This window comes from Mesitornis unicolor, unplaced genomic scaffold (genome assembly GCF_000695765.1).
Source record: "Mesitornis unicolor isolate BGI_N332 unplaced genomic scaffold, ASM69576v1 scaffold1302, whole genome shotgun sequence".
Lineage (NCBI taxonomy): Eukaryota > Metazoa > Chordata > Aves > Mesitornithiformes > Mesitornithidae > Mesitornis > Mesitornis unicolor.
The window spans coordinates 29,582-48,522 of record NW_010171022.1 but is presented as its reverse complement, the minus strand read 5'-3'; the positions used below and the strand labels follow the sequence as shown (position 1 = coordinate 48,522).

General features: G+C 35.8%; 1 protein-coding gene across 1 annotated transcript in view; it reads left to right on the top strand.

Annotated features, from left to right (window-relative positions):
* The window catches only part of LOC104537086 (neurexin-1), a gene marked incomplete at its 3' end in the record, with an annotated part of 67,595 nt that overhangs the window by 41,127 nt on the left and 7,527 nt on the right, over positions 1-18,941 (top strand). Inside the window, exons 3-4 of the mRNA XM_010179871.1 lie at positions 4,159-4,597; positions 14,429-14,812. Coding sequence (XP_010178173.1) covers positions 4,159-4,597; positions 14,429-14,812 — 823 coding nt within the window. The remainder of the gene's footprint in view (positions 1-4,158; positions 4,598-14,428; positions 14,813-18,941) is intronic.

Below are 18,941 nucleotides of genomic sequence, written 5' to 3'. Positions count from 1 at the left end.
TCCTGATGTGATGACTGGCAAGTTCTGTAGTGAATTCATTATATATTTCTAGAGTTCATTGCATACCAGGGCCCTGGCTTGCAATAACTTGTGTGCATGATATATCTTTGGGAAGCATGAATTAATTTTGCTTCTGTTCCAAGATGACCACAGACCATGTTAAAGATAGTGCTGAGCTTAAGTTAATAGTTGCTGTCTCTTAACTGTTCTTATTTATTAAGACTCAGCACTACTATATTGTAAGTAACCCAACATGTGATTGACCTAGATGATAGCAAAAGGAGCTCGTACCTGGATTGTAAAATGATACATAGGTCTGCCCTTTCTCTCCTGGAAAACAAATTTATTCCTTGCTTTGGATAGTTCAGTTGTAAGTTATGGGGGGAATTTCTAACTGCTCCTTTTTTCTTGGGTGTTTAGGTGACCTTTTGAAGTTTCCAAGAATGAGATATTTAAAGGCTGAGGTCTTTAACCTGACTTAATATTAAGATGAAAGAATACAGTGAATAGAAGACAAATTCAAGGTGCTCTTAATAGCACTATACGATTCCCTGAGGGCTGGCAGTTTCATGTGCAGGAAAATTATATTGTTGTTGCTCAGGTATGAAAGTGAGTGTGAGAGAAAGCAAGTTATTATTACCAAGGCCAGCCCAATAGATGCGAGGAAAGCACATAGCAGTGCAAGGATACTGACTGGCAGGTTGTGTAGGAGTAAAAGTGAATGTGACTCAAATATTTCTACATTGCAAATTATCTTCACTTGACTAATTGTGGATCCATGTCCCTATCAGAGGGAGAATGTATTGAGTTAACATTAAAGCACAGTGTGTTGGATGTCTTAGATGGAAATAGCAGTGGATGGTATAAGTCCTTATGAAGGACTTATAAGTATGTTTGTCCTTATGAAGGAAAGAAGGGAAAAAAATTAAAAGACAGAATCTTTGGAAAATAATAGGTGGATTATTTGTACCCTAGAGAGTATAGATTCTGAAATATACACTTCCATGAGCTATAAGCAGATATTAGTCTCAGAATTATTCCTTTCTGTTCAGTTCTTTTCTTAAAATTTAATGATTACTTCTTTTTGTGAAATGCTGCTTTTCTCCTTCTTTCTGTGCTTCACTGATAGTTGAATACATCTTTCATGGCCAGGGAGATGGGGAGAGGGGTAAGAATCTCAGCATAACACCAGAAAACAGGTCTCCTTAATGCCAGCTTATGTTCTGTTAATAGTTTACAGCTCTTTCAATTATGGTTTTCAGTTATGGTTCATATACTTCTGTTTTAATACTAATTATCCATGATAATTAAGTTCCAGTTTTTCAATTTTGTAAGATTAAAAGAACAGAAACATCCAAAAACCTAGAACATAAAAACTCTAGAACATAGATGTAGATATTCTGTTTCCACACAATGAATGTAATAAGATGAAATAATTCACATCTCAATAGGCATTAAGTTTTTATTGTGGAATATGAAAGTAAGAAATTGCCAGATGCAATATTTAGAGATTCCAAGAATGTTTTAATATGGTGGAATAAAATTCCAGTATTTGCCACTCTTACTAAAGTGTACTAGCAGTTTTTCCCTCATGTTACATATTAAGCTGCTTAAGGAGCTGTTGATGAGTTACTGAGAAAACTATTACCAGTATTCCTACTTGCACTTTGTCTGACAGGTCCTTGAACCATATTTATTAAAAAATATTGTTTCTGCATTGGCAAATTGCTTCAAAGCCTATAGAACTGTTTTAGACATCAAGGAAAGCTTAGCACTCTTTTTGTCTACTCAGTTTTTCTAACATAGCTATTAACTACTGATTTTATTATTCAGTCAACCAGCCTTCATTAATATCAGACAATTTCAATTTGTCCATAAACAAGAAATTATCTTTTTGTATTTATTCATGTTGTCCTGGTACCTACCTTTGTTCAGTAGACAATTAAAGAATATTTTTTCCTCATGTTCTTTGTTGCCTTAATTACTTTCATTGCCAACAGCATTATTTAATTCTAATGAGAGCCCATTTGTTCTTTTTTTATCATATCCTCTAGCCTCTGTTTAATGGTTTTCACTCTATTCTAGAAAGGTTGCCCCCTGTAACTCCTTCAAATGAGGTGGAAGCTATCCAAAATCCTTCTTGCCATAGAAAGTGGCCAATGGTTTAATGAGACCAGATAGAATATTGCCTGCCAGGCTACTGGCTTCTATCTGCATTCTTCTGCCTTTTGGCTTTCTTCACTCTAAAGACAAAGTCATCCTAATGGGAGATCACTTGCACGTGCTTATTCTCCACTACTTTTCTTAATTTCTCTGCATAATCTGCGATTTCTGAGGTGTTACGGAAGTATCTGATAAATGCAAATAGGGATCCTTATTCTCTAAGATTACAAGTTAGTCTAATTCTGGTCACTTCTGATGTCTTCACTTGAAGAAGGCAACAAATTTTTCTGCCTCACTGTGGCAGAGTATCATTTCTGCTGTCAGGAATTCACAGTGAGGTTTATTTGTTGTCTTTAGAGTCACAGCTCCAGCGGGAACAGCAGTATTTGTACTGAACTTTGAAATTAAATGCAGGAATAGGCTTATTTATTATCTTTTCGGACACATTTTTAATGTAGCAAAATAGTTCTGCCATGACTTATGATGAAATTCACTGGATGGATAATGACATAATTTGAAAGATCACAACTCTTACAGTAAGAAAATGTTGATCCATCAATCATCTCTTTAGTGTTCTATTTAAACACTATTTTTCAGTAGCAACTATTACTTGTGGTGTATGCTATCTTAGATTGAGTGTATGCTAGTGTTTTGATTTCTGTCAGAAGCGCAGTTCTGCAGTGCGTCCCCCATCTCTTCCAGTTACTGTGTGTCAGTTCAGTTTGCAGAGCAGGTTTCATTTGTGTTCAAACTAAGCTTCAGAAGAAATGAATTCAGAAGCTTTACCCTAAGTATTCAGTAAGCACTTTCTAACCTCTAATAGAGGTCTAAGGTCTAAACCAGTGATTGATTCCCTGAACAACTTCAGAACACGCTGTATATTTGGAACACTGGATCGGGGGCCAGACATGATCTAGTCCTGAATGATATAGAATCTGTAGATGAAGAAGCCTCAGCACAAATTGCTCTGATTTTCTGAGCTGTTGTTTTTGCTCCAAGTTGCTTTCTAATGTAGGCTTAACCTTAGAAACAGAGAAGGAGGTTTTAGCTTCTGTCATCATGCGTTCATATTCAGCACTTTAGTGGTATTTTAGCTTGAGTATATATATTTTTTTCTTAAATTAAAACTATTGGCAAAGCACTTGTCCACACCTTTGCTGCTGGGGAGCTTCATTTAAGCAGTCCTTGTATCCAGGACAACACAGCAATAGCAGCAATTTCAGACCATGCTAATAAAGACTAGAACCCTGGGAAATGGTTATATCATTACAGACTTCTCTTGGCAAAGTAAATATGTGATTTGAAGAAAGAATATTTGCTGTGGAGATCAATTGGTTTTAAAACTAATATTGTCTTTCATTTTTATCAGAAAAGTCTTCAGTCAGGGAAAATATGTAAGTGGTTTTATTTTTTTGTCTGGTTGAACTGGCTCAAAGATTGTCCTGTTTAGTTTTTTTTTTTTTCCCTGTTTTGATCTGTATGATACTAGTTTCCCTGTTTTATGGCTTCATGAATACCATAGATGCTACTATTCCTCAGCCCCAAGGACAAACTGAAAAGTAGTTAAATTGTGAAGTATCTCACCTTGGTACATTTTCTGTACATGAACAGAAGATTGAAGACAGTGACAAAAGGTTTAGAGGAAGAAGACATTTAAAACTTCTTTAACGTAGCAGAGTGGCTTTGCAAAGAGGGCTTTTAAGCAATCAAGGCCACACAAGCTAATTTGCGACTGATAGTATAAATTACGCACAGATTCTTTCAGATTGTTTGAATTAACTCTAAGGATATTTTTAGAGCAACTTTGTTTGGTTTAATGAAAACTATTATTAAAACATTAGTCAATGATAATACTTATTTAATTTTTTTTGTGTGTAAATTATCATACTCCTATACAATCATTATTATCCTTTAAATAATACGGTTATTCAATATTATATCTGTTTGGTTAAAATGGTCAAGTTCCTCATAGTAACTTCTCTGCTTTGCTTGCAGGTTGTATATAAAAATAATGATGTCAGGTTGGAACTATCTCGACTTGCCAAGCAAGGAGATCCTAAAATGAAGATTCATGGGGTTGTAGCATTTAAATGTGAGAATGTTGCAACCTTAGATCCAATCACATTTGAAACACCAGAGTCTTTCATCTCCTTGCCAAAGTGGAATGCCAAGAAAACAGGCTCAATATCATTTGACTTTCGTACTACTGAGCCAAATGGCCTGATTCTTTTCAGTCATGGAAAACCAAGACACCAAAAAGATGCCAAACATCCACAGATGGTGAAGGTTGACTTTTTTGCCATTGAAATGCTTGATGGCCACCTCTACCTGCTCTTAGACATGGGATCGGGTACTATAAAAATAAAAGCTTTGCAGAAGAAGGTGAATGACGGTGAATGGTACCACGTGGATTTTCAACGGGATGGACGATCAGGTAAAGTTGTTGTGTGGGTTTTTTTTTTAATAATCAGTATGGTTTGCCATGTTGTATCTGAGAGAATACTGGGTATATATCATGTTGCTACCATTAGAGTTGTGAATCATCTCAAAAATTAGGAAAATAAAAGAATTCATTACTGTTAAGTGCCAGAATGCAATGATTTGCAGAGTAAAATATCTTATGTTAACATTTATTGGGTAATGAGGTACTTAATCTTGCAAGTAAGTGTGCTGTGTAGTTCAAAAACAAACAGTAATCTCTCTCTGTGCTTGCTTACACCAGACAGCTGAAGTGGCAAGTCTCAAGAATAAAAATAAAGCAAAAAAGAATTACTGAATGTTATCTCCAATGTAGGGAAAAGCTGGCCCACAGAAACAACACAGACCTTGTATGAACATGTCAGCAGATCTCAGCGTAATTAAATGATATGCTAATGAATGGCTAGCAACACATATCAGCAGACATAGAAATAAGTAACTTGCCATATTCTGTAGTAGTTTACAAATTATCTCACTTTGCAGGGTAAAAATAAAGAATTCATAAACTCTTCATAATGCTACTGTTACAGTATAAAATGCATTTAGCTAGTGAAACTGTCCTTGTGTTTCAGATGCTCCTTTTCCATGATGTTCATTTAAAATTTCTTCCTGAAGCTTTACCACAAAGAAGTTACTGTTTTATGACTGACTTTCTTAGTACCCACAAATTAGATTTCAGATCAAGTGAAGATCCAGGTTTAAATTGAAGTTTTCAGTCAAATCCATGCTGAAAGCCAGACCAAATTCAATCGATGAGTCAGCCCTAGGATTATGAAAAATGATTATTTGATTACTGGGCTGTGTGGCTTCAGATTCTAATTGTGAAGAGTTTGATTTTCTGATTATGTCAGTTGCTTATTTACAATTCTTGAGATTAAAACAAACAAACAAACCCCAAACAATGAAATGCACAACTTCTCAAAAGCCCCAATGGTGATTAAATATCCAGCAGTGATATTATTTATACTGCAGTCTCCATTTCAGGATTCCTTCTTAAGTGCTGTTTCAGTGGTTTATATAAGGCAGTAAATCCTGTAATAATCATGCCTGTGGGACTCCACTGAAAGCAAAGTTTATTCTTACATCCTAAGTCAACACAAATGTATATTAAAAAAAAATATGCATAGCAATTGTTTACATTTGAGGATGTGTTCTGCACTTTCATTTTTTAACAAAAACTGTAGCTCACAAGTGACATTAAGAGAGTTTAGGTCTCACTTTATTTAGTTCTTTAAAACTGTTGATGGACATCAGCAAGAACGTAGACTAATTTTAGGAAGCAATCCATACCTGGTAATCAGGACTGCATATTATTTTAAAGTAGAATTCTATATAGTCAAATATATATGTAAAAGAAAAAATAATCCAGCTAATGAATCACCTATGAGCAAGATGCATCTACTTTATTTACCCCATCACACTTGAAAACTGACCATAGTACCTATTTACTCTAAATTATTGAACTATTACCAGGAATAGTTAATAAATATGTATGCATATGGATTGACAAACTGAATTTTTAGCTGAAATCTGAATAATAAATCTGAATAATCTCAATAATACATACAATGATACTATACAGTAGTGGAAACACCATGAATAGTGGCAATGCTGTTATTTTTTTTAATGAGAATATTAGCTGAGTAGTACCTCAGACCATCATATTTAACCAAGTAAAATATCTGACATATCAATTAAAGTAAACAATGAATTGTATATTCCTATTTTCTTCTGATTGGAACAGAAAATACCAATGTGTATTGTTTAGATTTTTTCTGTATAACTTATGCATGTTGGTGTATTATGTTTTTTCCCATGAATAATAAAATCCACTTTACTATTCCAGGAAACTTTTTCATTTATTTTCCTAGCCAAAACTAAACATGCTGGAAATTATACGAACATGATCACATTTTACTTGCTTACATTCAGCGTTTTTGTATAAGTGAATTAATATACCTTGTATTTAAAAAAAAAAAGGCTTTTCTGAGATTTTCTTGTTGCTGCTGATAAAATACTTCCCAACCTATGAAGAAGGAGAAGGAAGAGATTCTCCTGTTAATGAATAACTACCTCAAATAGCCTGTAATTTTATTTTTTTTTTAAGTGAAGTTTAGTGTCCTGCAACCTTTTACTCCTGGCCTTCAAATCCAATGCAGAGTGTTTCCCTCAGATTATAGAAAGCTGTGACATTTCTCAAGGAGCTTTGCTAATTTCCTTGACTTTCATATTAGCTGGATCAGCAAGTACTTAATGTATATTTCACTCTTTGCTCTCTCCTGGACTCTCAGTCATAGGGAGCATCTACTCTAAACTACTGACTTTGTCATTGCTTGTCTAGGATTGTGGTGGGAGAGATGTAAGGAATGAGAACATATTTTTAAGTTCTACATATGCAGGCCCTATTCACTAGTAATTCTGCTGATCCCCTCAGATTTTGAGAGATGGAAGGAAGGGAGAAGAAATGGTGCCTTTTAATTTCCTATTGCTGAAGGAAATTTTTCACGCTAGAATGCCATCCGTGCTTGCAAGACCTACTCTGAGTGCTTCATTATGTAAAAAGCAGATCTTCCTTGAGAAAGAACGCCTGAGATCCTATTTCCCAGTGTTAAGTAAAGGAAGATTTCATACCTTCTGCATTGCTCCATCTTTCTTGCTAGATATGCAGCAGACGAAAGGGGAATACACTTTCTCCAGCAATCTGTCTTTTTTACTAAGTGTACAGCAGGAGTCACAACCTGGTACCAACTGCTGTGTCCTGTCATGTAAGCTGGGTTCCCTTCCAGTATTCATGGTTATCCTGAATTCCTGCAAAGGACAGTAGCTTCATAGCTGCTTCACATCTGCCCTGTCTTGGCCATGGGCTGTATGCTGTGGTGACAGTCCTTATCAAAACATTATCCTTTAGCATACAAATGTAGTGTTTTTAGAGCACCTTACTCTGATTTTTCACCATTTCTCAATAAGCAAGTGTGTTTCACATGCACAAAAAGAAACTAAATGGGTCACATAAGGTAAGCATGGAGATCAGAATAGTTGTAGTTGCTGTAGTTACGATCTTCATATTTAATTGATCAGAATTGAGACAAGTTTTAGAAATATGTCATAATTTCTTATACACAGACTTATGAAAAAGTAAATTGCTGACATAATGAGTATGATTGGAGAGGCTTATTAACTCATACCTAAGGGAAATATTTTTCTTTCCTGCTCTTAGCAGTACTGCCAACTCTGCAGTAAAAGAATTGTAAAAAAACCTGAACCCAAACTAAAGAAAAAAAATCATGAAGTGGCTGTAAATGTCTTTGCTCACGGTGTTTCTTGTAATACAGTAGAGTTAGGTTTAATAGCTGTTTTCTGAGACTGAGTATGGTTTAAAATTTTGTTAAACTGTTTACCATATTCAAGGATAACCTTGCATTTGTATTTTGACTAAAACACCATTCATCCTTTGGAAATCATCATTACACAGTGAAAGCAAAGAGGAAACTTACTCTTCTTGACAAGCTTCAATTGTGTATGGAAATGTAAAACAGAATTTATCAGAATGTATTCATAAGTAGGTAGCATTTAGGGGCTAAAAAGTCACTGAAATTTTGAACTCAAGTTAGAGTTTCAGTTTAAATACCAGAAATTATCTCGAGAGTGTGTAATTAGAGCTTAACTGTAATCAGTATCTCAGTGTAAGTAGTGCTTTGTCACTCTCCATTATATGCATTGTTGCTGCAGTTTTGTCGTGGTTTAGGGCTGGGACAGATGCTCTCTATTAACCCCCTCTCCCCTCCCTGGAAGGGAAGAGAAAAGAGAATAAGGGAGAGAGACTTTATGGGTTGGAAAATAAAACTAACAGATTTAATGGAACAATAATACTGTTACTACAGGATAATAATGTAAATAGGAAAATAATGAAATATATACAGATATGTACAAATACATATACAAAACCAATATAAAATCCTATCCCCATCCTCCTCCAATGACAATTACGTCACCAGAGGCTCTGCGGAGCAGGGCACTGGAAAAGTCCCAGCCCGGACTTGACAGCAGGTGGTAGCAGGATGCAGAACACACGAATCAGGATTGGAGGCAGATGAACCAGCAGGGTTCTGCTCGGACTCCAGCCGTTGCAGGATCGAGATGAAAGGAAGGGTCCAAGATGGAAGAGTTGAGACCCTCGACCTTTATACTGAGTATGATGTATGTGGGATGGAATACCTAGTTGGTCAGTTTTAGATCCTCTCCTCCCCAGTAGGCACAGACACAGCACCCATGGTGATACAGTGGCCTTGAGATTATCACATTGTCTGGAAAAACATGCTGCTAGTTTCAGCAAGTTCAGACACTTAGAAGAGACTGAGCTAAAAAGGAAAATCACTAAATAGAAAATTAGTTCCATTTAGCTCAAACCAGGACAAAGTTCTTTTTTTCCATATGCACTTCTATATACTTCTTCCGCCAAATTTCCAACCTTTTAAGAACTGCCAGATTTACATATTCCTACTTCAACAAATGTTAATAGTTTACATATTTGAGGTAATGGGTTTATATTGCATTTTAAGGAAAATTCTTCTAATGATCCTGTTAGTGTTTTTCAATTATTCACGAGCTCATAATAAAATTGAGGTGGGGTGACCCTGAGAGGTTCTCTATTTTACCCCTCCAATGAAAGTAGTGATAGTGTACTTGTGTCAGTCTTGACAGGTGTTTGTTGAGTTACCTCCAGCAGTGGACACTGTACGATGTCCCCATGTAATAATTCATAAACTGAAGATTTCTGTATGCAAAACAAGCCATTTTGTCCATAATTTCCTTGTTCAAAGTAGCCACAAAATACACCAGTTTTTCCTGTGTCATAGCTTCATACATTTTATAGTTTGAATGCTTTTCTATCAGTCTCCAATTTTCTTCATAGATTAAGAAATTCCAGCTTATATGTCATGTTCTGTAGTTATTGACCATTTTATTGCCATCTTCTGCAGTATCCTTAGCTGATCTGCAACTTACTTAGAATTCAGGGTAAATGTTACCAGTGCTCAGTAAAGTGATAGGCTTCTTTGTACCTCTGTACCTCCAAATATATTTCCTATTTTGCTCATATGTGTGTTATTGTTGACATATATTATTGACTCTTTCCTTGAAGAACTGCCCACTAGTCAGTTATCCTTTAAGTCAACAATACCTGCCAAAACTTATAATTTCATTAGTTTTTCTCAAACTGTTCCTCCAATACATAAAGACATTTCTAAATGCTTAAATTTCACTTTGCTTTCAGGTGAAATGCTGTGGAATCAGAGCACCTATAGGTAATTAGAGGACCCTTTAATTTATATCCAATTTCTGGAGATGAGAAAAGCTACCTGTTTTTAGAGTCTGAAGCTAAATCATTAATTCCCAGACTTAATAAATCATCCCACACCTTCTTGTCTTTCAGTCTTCCCTTTTTTCTTCTTTCAGGCTGGACCAATTAAATGCTATCAGCTTTTTCTCATTTCTTTCTTTTTCTGGAGGAAATACAGTAAATTGTTTCCCACTTTGAGTATTAAAAAAATTTTGTAAGGAACCTGCTTGTTTCCTGGCAGACATTATTGCCTCGGCATTGCTCTTTTCAGAGAAATAATATGACTAGTGATCGGGTTATGGGTGCTGTTATGCTGAATAATACGCAAAGATATAACTGAAAGGATGGTTCTCACTACAGAGATGTTACAATTTAGGGATATAGTTTTCTCTTTCTGTTGAGTGGCCAATGCTCTTCTGAATCTGCTGCTGCCTCATCATATTCTGTTGTCTTTAGGTTATTTTGTAAAACGAGATGCGTTCCATTCTTTTCCCTCTTATCCAACTCAACAATTCTGGTGTGAGAAGGATTGATGTTACATTATCTTTACAAGGCTAATTATTAACCTTTTCCTGTGCTGGCCACGAAAGACATTTGTATGCTCCATTAACTTCACTTCTTCCTGCTTCTAAGTAGAAACTTCCAAGCAGATTGGAGCACAGTGGTGATTTGACAGAACAATTTCGTTTAATCTGCCTATAATTCCCAGAGAAAGTGGAATTTAAATCCAGCAAAGGGGGTATGCATTACTATACCTGGATTCTGTGGCAGCATCTGCTATTTTCGTGATATCCAGCTTGAGATGGTTGCAGTAGAACTTGAAAACTTTCCCTCAAGAAGTATGACAGGCGTAAAAAACTAAACAAAACAAAACCAACCAACCAACCAACAAAACTGAACCAACCAAAAAGAAACCCAACAAAAAAAACCACAAAAACCAAAACCACCTAGGTGAAGCAGCGCACTCTTTCTCAGTGTCACAGCTCTGGATGCACTGTGGATCTAAAGGTATTTATAGACCCATTATTTATTTTCTGTATTTCTGTTGGCACATGTTGTATGAACTTGAGTTCTGCATTTTATTTTAGGATATTAAAAAACAAAAACAAACTCTACCAGAATTTTGATCTATTATTTTTGAAATATTTTATTCTCCCTTATTTTTCTTGGATTTTTTTTACCCACATTTACAAAACAGGTAGTGAGTAAAGTTTGCATCACCTATCAGAGATATGAATAAAAGGTAATCCGGATACCAACAGCAGTGATGGTTGTATGGCTGCCTGCACATGCTGTTAGAAGTTCATCTGAAGAGTAGGATAATCTGGTAACTGATAGCATGAAACTCTTGGTGCCCAGGCTTGGGTTTTCGCTGTTAGCTAGACTGAAGTCTATTTGTTTTATAGTCTTGTTCTAGACTGTGCTATGTGATATTTTAGCCAGAGTGAGTTTGTTAAAGCTTTGAGTCTTCTGCAAGTGCTATTTGACTTACTGTAGCTCTCACCAAAAAAGGGCTAAATAAAGCCAACTTACAGTTGTTTGGTTAACACAAAGTATGTAGATCACTTGAAGTGCCATGGATATGTCCAGCAGTAAACTGGAGATAGTCCAGCTGGGTAATAGGAATTTCATGGCCTTCCAAAACATGGAAAAGATACACAGAAGAGTTGTTACCTGTTATGTTTTCCTACTCATAGTTGTTAGATTTCAGAGGGCTTCTTTGAAGGTATATTCTATGTGATGTCACTTCTTGGGAATGGGAAAGGTTCATTTCTTTAAGAAACTGTTAATTTCTGTTCAAAATAATACTTAAGCTCTCTCTGGGGTAATCCTTTATGACATACAGAAGAAAATTTTCTGCTTCAATCACTTAACTGTATTTCAGAGTCACCAGAGTGTAGTGAAGATCTACAGTTCCCTTCATCATTCACCTTTCTCAGCCTTCTGTGCTTGCAAAACTTCCATTTGGAACACCATGTAAATGTTGTGGCTACACTGGCTGATATTTACCTCTCATTTCCTATGCATCAAAAGCCATCAAGGCTTAGTATATTTTTTTTTAATAGAAATGGAGCCCTAGATGTCTTCTAGCATCTTGCATAGCTTGAAAACACAGATGTCTTTGTCCAGCAGAAGTCAGCACTGTGCTAATGCATGAGCTTGATGTTGAAGGTTGCAGCTGAGTTAACTTGTGTGGATACAAGTGCTGCCTGAACATAGGTTTAAAGCATTTGGTCCTAAATTAGCCTGTACAGTAACAGATGGTAGCAAGCAACAATAGCAGTAAGAAATACTGTGAGCACAAGTATGATTTATATTTATAGCTTCTTTACTTTTTTTTTAAAGGAAAAATGATCTATTGCCTGTAAGCAGCCCTTGATACCTAGGGTGCTCTCAGAAAAGTTAAGTATCTTGGTTGAAGTCACCTATAGGTGTCCTTGTTTGAGGCAGCTGATTAATAAAATCAAACCTCGAAATGTTTATGCTTGTATACCTGAGGTCAAATCTATAGCAAGTACTCCATATGAGTGCCAAGCTTGGCTTCAAGAATCTGCACAGCAATACTAATATTTAGCGTTAGCAAAATATAATAGTCTTATCAGTTTTAAACAGGTGGAGGTTTGAAAGAAAAAGGATCTTGGTTCAATATGCCTGTTTCTTACAGTTAAGACTGGAAGTTCACTTTATGTGATTATTCAATGACACAGAAAAAATTTCTGATAATAAATAAAAGGGAAAACTGACCACATCCTCAAACATGCTCATAAAGATGCACAAATATTATGCAAACCTTTGTTTTATCTTTTTTGATCTCTCCTGACAGTGGGGAGACTGCTTGTAGTAGTATCCAGCCCTTCTAAAATCTATACATCTCATGTCTCACATGGGAGTTTGGACCTCCTGAGACTTCTGCCACAAAGACCTTTTAATGAAGGTCCAGACTGTTTAGATATTCATTCTGTCATTGTTGTTGAAGTTAACCTATTGAACCAACAAAAGAACAAACAAAATATGTAGCTCCCACAGGGCTCAATTGCTAAAAGAGAAACTTAAATTTCAGGATGAATCTAAGTAAGAGAATGATCCTTTTCTGACTGGCCTCTGTTTGCTTAAAACTCACATTTCAGTATGTATGCTATAAAAAGTCTGAATTTCCTGTTCTCATGTGCCACTTCCTCTACAGTGGAAGTATTATTGATAGTCAGTTATCTTCTGGAATGTGTGGCATGCTGACAGTAGAAATCGTGAATCGTGTTAGTTTTATGTGTATATATATATATGATAAACACATTGTGGTAAATGTGATTCTTCGGTGTCTTGTCAATACACTTTTAATAGTATGTCCAGCAGATAACAGTGCTGCATAATGTGGCTGGTACATTATAATAATCTGGTGACCTATATAGTGTTTTGATTTATATTATGCTTGCTTTTGCACTCATAGAGAATGGTAAGGATTCACTTCTGTGAAGATCTACATTAAGATTTTTTTCTCAAGTGATTTTACTTAGTAAATAAAATTGTTGACATAAGTATGTTCTGTGACCCCATGTGCATGTCTCCTTTTGTGTCTCATCATACATGATAATTCAGTTTTCTGCCTGTTCAAATTGTAAAAATTGGATATCTCATGACTTTTAAAAAGTACAACAAAGAGGATCTTTACAGTTTATTACAGTTTCTTCGTTCAGACACATTGTAGAAACAGAACTTTATTTTAGGCTTATTTTTGTATGTTCACTTTTTAAACTTGAATGGAAAAGATACTTCTGATTTCCTGAGGTTCTGTGTACATCTCTCTCCCTCTTTCTGTAACATGCACACATTTGGAGTAAGTGTTAGAGGCATTGATTTTCCCTCTAGGAGCACATCACTATCTTCTTAATGATTGCCTGTCTGGCAACTGATGAGAGTGTTTTTCTTCTGCACTTAAAGAAAAAGGTCTTATCCAAAGTTCACTGAAAGTGGTGAGAGTCTTTTAAAATACTGTGCCTTTGGATCCGAACCAAAGACACAGATTTGCCTCCCAGGTTGTAACCTATCAATGCAACCTCAGCCTTAATGCTTTGAAGCACATATGAGGTAGTGAAGAGATTTTGTTGTTGTTGCTCTACCAGGATATTTCTGAAAATAAGTCTGAAATGTATTCCCCATACCCCTACAAGATTGGTAAGATGACTTAGACTTTTTTTTATATTGTGACCCCGCAGTACTGTGCATAAATGTTTTTACTTTGTTCACTTCCTGACAGTATTTGTACTACATTGTAATTAAAATAATGATGTGCGTCTGTTACTGTATAGCTTTACAAGTAGAGTACCTATGTTTCATTTATAGATGTTTGCCTAGAGCTTATGTGGCATGTAGATTAATGAGTAAAACAGTAGTCCCAAAATCTTTTCAATGTCTTGAAAATCATGCATTTTGTTGTATTTTTTTTTTCCTCAGGGACCATATCTGTGAACACATTACGTACACCATATACTGCACCAGGGGAAAGTGAAATCCTTGACTTGGATGATGACTTGTATCTTGGAGGCTTACCAGAAAATAAAGCAGGCCTCATCTTCCCAACAGAGGTGTGGACAGCACTTCTCAATTATGGATACGTCGGCTGCATTAGAGATTTATTTATTGATGGTCAAAGCAAAGATATTCGACAGATGGCTGAAATTCAAAGTACAGCTGGAGTAAAACCCTCATGCTCAAGAGAAACTGCGAAACCTTGCCTTAGCACCCCCTGTAAAAACAATGGTGTATGCAGGGATGGGTGGAACAGATATGTTTGTGATTGCTCTGGTACAGGGTACCTTGGCAGATCGTGCGAAAGAGGTAGGTTCCATGAGATGACTGCATTTCTATTTTATAGAGTCCTGCACAGTGATTAAAAATTGTAAAATACTAACTCTTCTGAGGCAGAAAAAGCATCCTTGATTTCACTTGATCTGAGATGGAGCCCTGCTCTAGACTGAAAGAAGTAACTCTAGAGGAAAGATCTTAGGGAATTTTCTAAGATGCATGATGTAGTATTGGTTGACTATGACAGCCAGTGCTGCCTGTCTTAGAAAATGTCTCCTTTTGTGTCTCATCCTGCATTGCTCAGCTCTGAAAAGCTTTGTGAAAGTAATTTCAATTATTATTGTATTACTAAACAGTTACATTCCAATTCCAAACTGAGATCTTGTTCTATGCCTATTTATGTCAATATCACTGTCATTAAATTTACTTTTGAATTCCACAGTATCACTTAAATCCACAGCCAGAACTTCAGCCATGAGTCAAAGCAAAAGAATCAGTGTAGGAATCTATATTTCTTAACTTTTTAAAACGATCCTAGTACCCAAGGGAATAGTTTCTACTTATCTTAAATCACTGAGTATTCCTCTTGCCTAGAAAAGGTAAGTGTAAAGTTGACACGAGTTTATTTAATTTATTTAATTGAAAAGGTGGATAGTGGCAGGGAATCACAGAATCACAGAACGTTAGGGACTGGAAGGGACCTCAAAAGATCATCTAGTGCAATCCCCCTGCCGGAGCAGGAACACCTAGATGAGGTTACACAGGAAGGCGTCCAGGCGGGTTTTGAATGTCTCCAGAGAAGGAGACTCCACAATCTCTCTGGGCAGCCTGGTCCAGTGCTCTGTCACCCTCACTGAGAAGAAGTTTCTTCTCAAATTTAAGTGGAACCTCCTGTGTTCCAGTAAAGGAACAGTAAAATTCCATCTGAAGACAGATGTTGAGTTTAGTTTATAGGATGAAAACTCTATTTAAAGTCACAGAGTACTCTAATAAAAGATTCTACTGTAAGTAGGAAAACAACAAAAAAGCTTAATTAATATTTTCGATATTTATTTATATTCTCATTGGAATAGGAAATGTTTCAATGCCAGAGGTTGTATTTTTTCATCTTGCAGTTGACACAGTATGGTTCCTCTTCAATTCAAAATCTAAACCTGAAGTTTATAGGCTGGAAGTTTTTTCCATCTAATATAATTAATTTTTCTAGTTATTAAGATGAAACAAAAATGTGTTCTTTAAAAAGACCTATGAATGTTTCAAGTTGGATGTAGACAGATATGTGCATTTATGTAGAATTAATACCATCTTATTATTAACATTTGAAAGTAGATCCAGTTTCTTCTGGTATTTTTCTGTCTTATTTTTTGAATATGTATGCCTCTGGCTCATGGCCAGTTATTCTGAGATCTCCAGATTGTTCTGTTACTGGTAGAGTGAAGCTGGCAGAGGGCATAACCGAGCTGTCTGATGCATTACAAAAGCCTTCAGTTAAACATGTCTGGTGTACCACCCTGTGGCAAAATTCTGCTATTACATATGGCAGAAGTAAAAATAGGATTTGCATTTTTTTCAACTTGAGAGCTAGGAAACATGTACGTTAGAGACAAAACCACATGCATATCTGCAAAGAACTTTAAGCAGGCTTCATCACAGCAATTGCTCATAAATACATATGACAGGGGTAATATTTTTATAGAAACTTTTGTATTTTTTATTTCCCATATTTTATTTTCAACGTGTATAGAGCTTGATTTTCTCAGTGGGAATGATGGTACTCTGGTGCTGGTGTTGGCTTCTTTACAATAGTATTTGGTTTTTGTCCAACAGAAATAATGTGCAGCAGTTCAGACATTATGGGATCATTTATGCTCTTGGGTTTCCCTCTCCTGGGGAAACTACACTGAAAGGAGATCTCTTTCCAGTAATATTCATATCCCAAATGGTCATGCATTAATAAGATTATAGCTTTTGGGATTCTGAGAGCAACATGTTGGCATCTTACCACACAAAGTTATTATTACTACTACCCATGTGCAGTAACTGATAAACTTTTGTATTTGATGATATAAGCAACACAACTATAATTGTTTAAACTAATTTAAATAAAATAGGAACATGTTCATTTTAACAAACAATACAGTTTCACAAAGGAAAGAAAGCATTAGAATAAAATATTGGAGATTAAACAACTGGAATATTTAACTTAACATTAAGTGATTAAGGTTATCTTCAGTAAACATTTAGCTGCTTTTAGTACCACTATTTATTTTTTCATGGTATTTCCTCTAAAATAGGAGTACTAACATCCACATGTGGATGTATCGTGTACAATACGGTATATGAAAGAATTTTGGTCAGCTTATCAGTGCATGAAAAACATGGAACAGTTCTATTTTAATTTCAGTGTACTTAAAATTAGGGGCTTTTTATAGCTGTTGTCTTTTTATCTTTTTGCAAGTTATTCTTAATTTTATTCTTGATTTTCAGTAAGGTTAAACATCAGTATAATCTGTAGATAGGCTTTAGTAGATTATGGAAACTACAGCAGATGGATGGACATGTCACAGCAATATAATTTGGCTTCCTATCTTACTTTGATTGTGGATCACAATATGTGACTGCCTCTCAGCAAAGCTCTTTGCAGGTGTATACTTTTGACTGGATGGCTAGGAACAATGCACAAGAGTAAAATCATCAAACAGTGATAAGAAAAAGTAGGCATGAGAATAAAGATTTATCAAAGTGACATTTCTGAGGAAAAAATGTATTTTAATTAGAGTGTGTGTAGATATCCACACTGTGCATATCAGTCATATATACTCACCTGTATATGCACGTATATTAAATAAAGAAATTTTCATTCCTTGCATTATCTCTGGATGCTTTAAGACCAAATCAGAAAAAAATGATCTGAAGAATTATGGGTTCAAATATTATAGTAAATCCATCTCTAACTTAACTAATTGGTCCTCTGTGTTAAATTTCTAACACCTTTACAGTGTGGCTTAGGAATTCAGTCCTGAAATAATACCACTGTAGTTATTGGGAGGAATAGTTTCAGCTGCTGTTCACGTATTATCTAGTAACTAATTGCATATCAAGAATTATTCCATCAGATTGATGGACAGGTTCCTTGTGATTCACTAAGGCTGCAGCTTTGGGCCCAGATGGACTGACATAGCTGCCACAGAAAACATGCAAGCAGTGCTTAGCTGAGTGTATTGCCTGTGAATAGAACAAAACCAAAAAGTTTTCATTTGTATCATTAAACCATTAACCATCAATATACTTGAATACTCACACAATTTATAGGAGTAAAATTGTATGTATCAGTGAGTATTTTCAGGGCAGGATATTGTTCCTCTGCTTATACTGGTAAATAAAACATGGTCAGGCAGCAACTTGAAGACTTATTGATGATCGAGACTGTTCACATACTTCCTGGCATGGCTCTGGACTGTATTGTCTGTCACTTTCCAGGCAAAGTTTGTGTGTGATTTCAGAGGCAGCAGACAGGGAGGGTGATTTCATGCTTTAACAATGGCTCTGTGGACTGCAACACAGTCTTCATATGATTTCAGACACTTCAAAATTGAAAAAGCAGGAAAAAATTAATAATTCTGTGTTTAGGACTTTAGAGGCACCACAAGGGTTCCAGAGGAAGCAGGGTCCTCCTTTATTTATTAAAGTACATGCAGTAAGCATCTGAACTTACCAAGCATCATGTTGTTAAAAACAACACAAACTTGACTGTAAAACTTATGAGGAAGAACACTGAAATTCAAATGCCTACTCCGTACTTATTTCAGTTTAATTTTAAAAAGTTGGGAACTAAAGAATAATAATACCTATTTGGAAGATTCTGTTTCTCCCCATAAATATACAGCTGAGCATTTCTGAGGGTAGAAACAGATGTAGGAAAGTTTTTGGAAGAGTGGGTGCCTCAGTCTCTTCAGTAATTTAGGCAATCCCTATATATATATATACATATACACACACACACTACCTCAATCAGCTCTGTGCCTGTCACCAAGGATGCACAGGCTGGTACCAATCTGAGAGGAGATTCAGGACCCTAATTCACACTTGACCTGGGATTGCCTAAATTATATATATACACACAGCCCTCAAGATTTTAATTAGAAACAAAGAAGAGTATCCA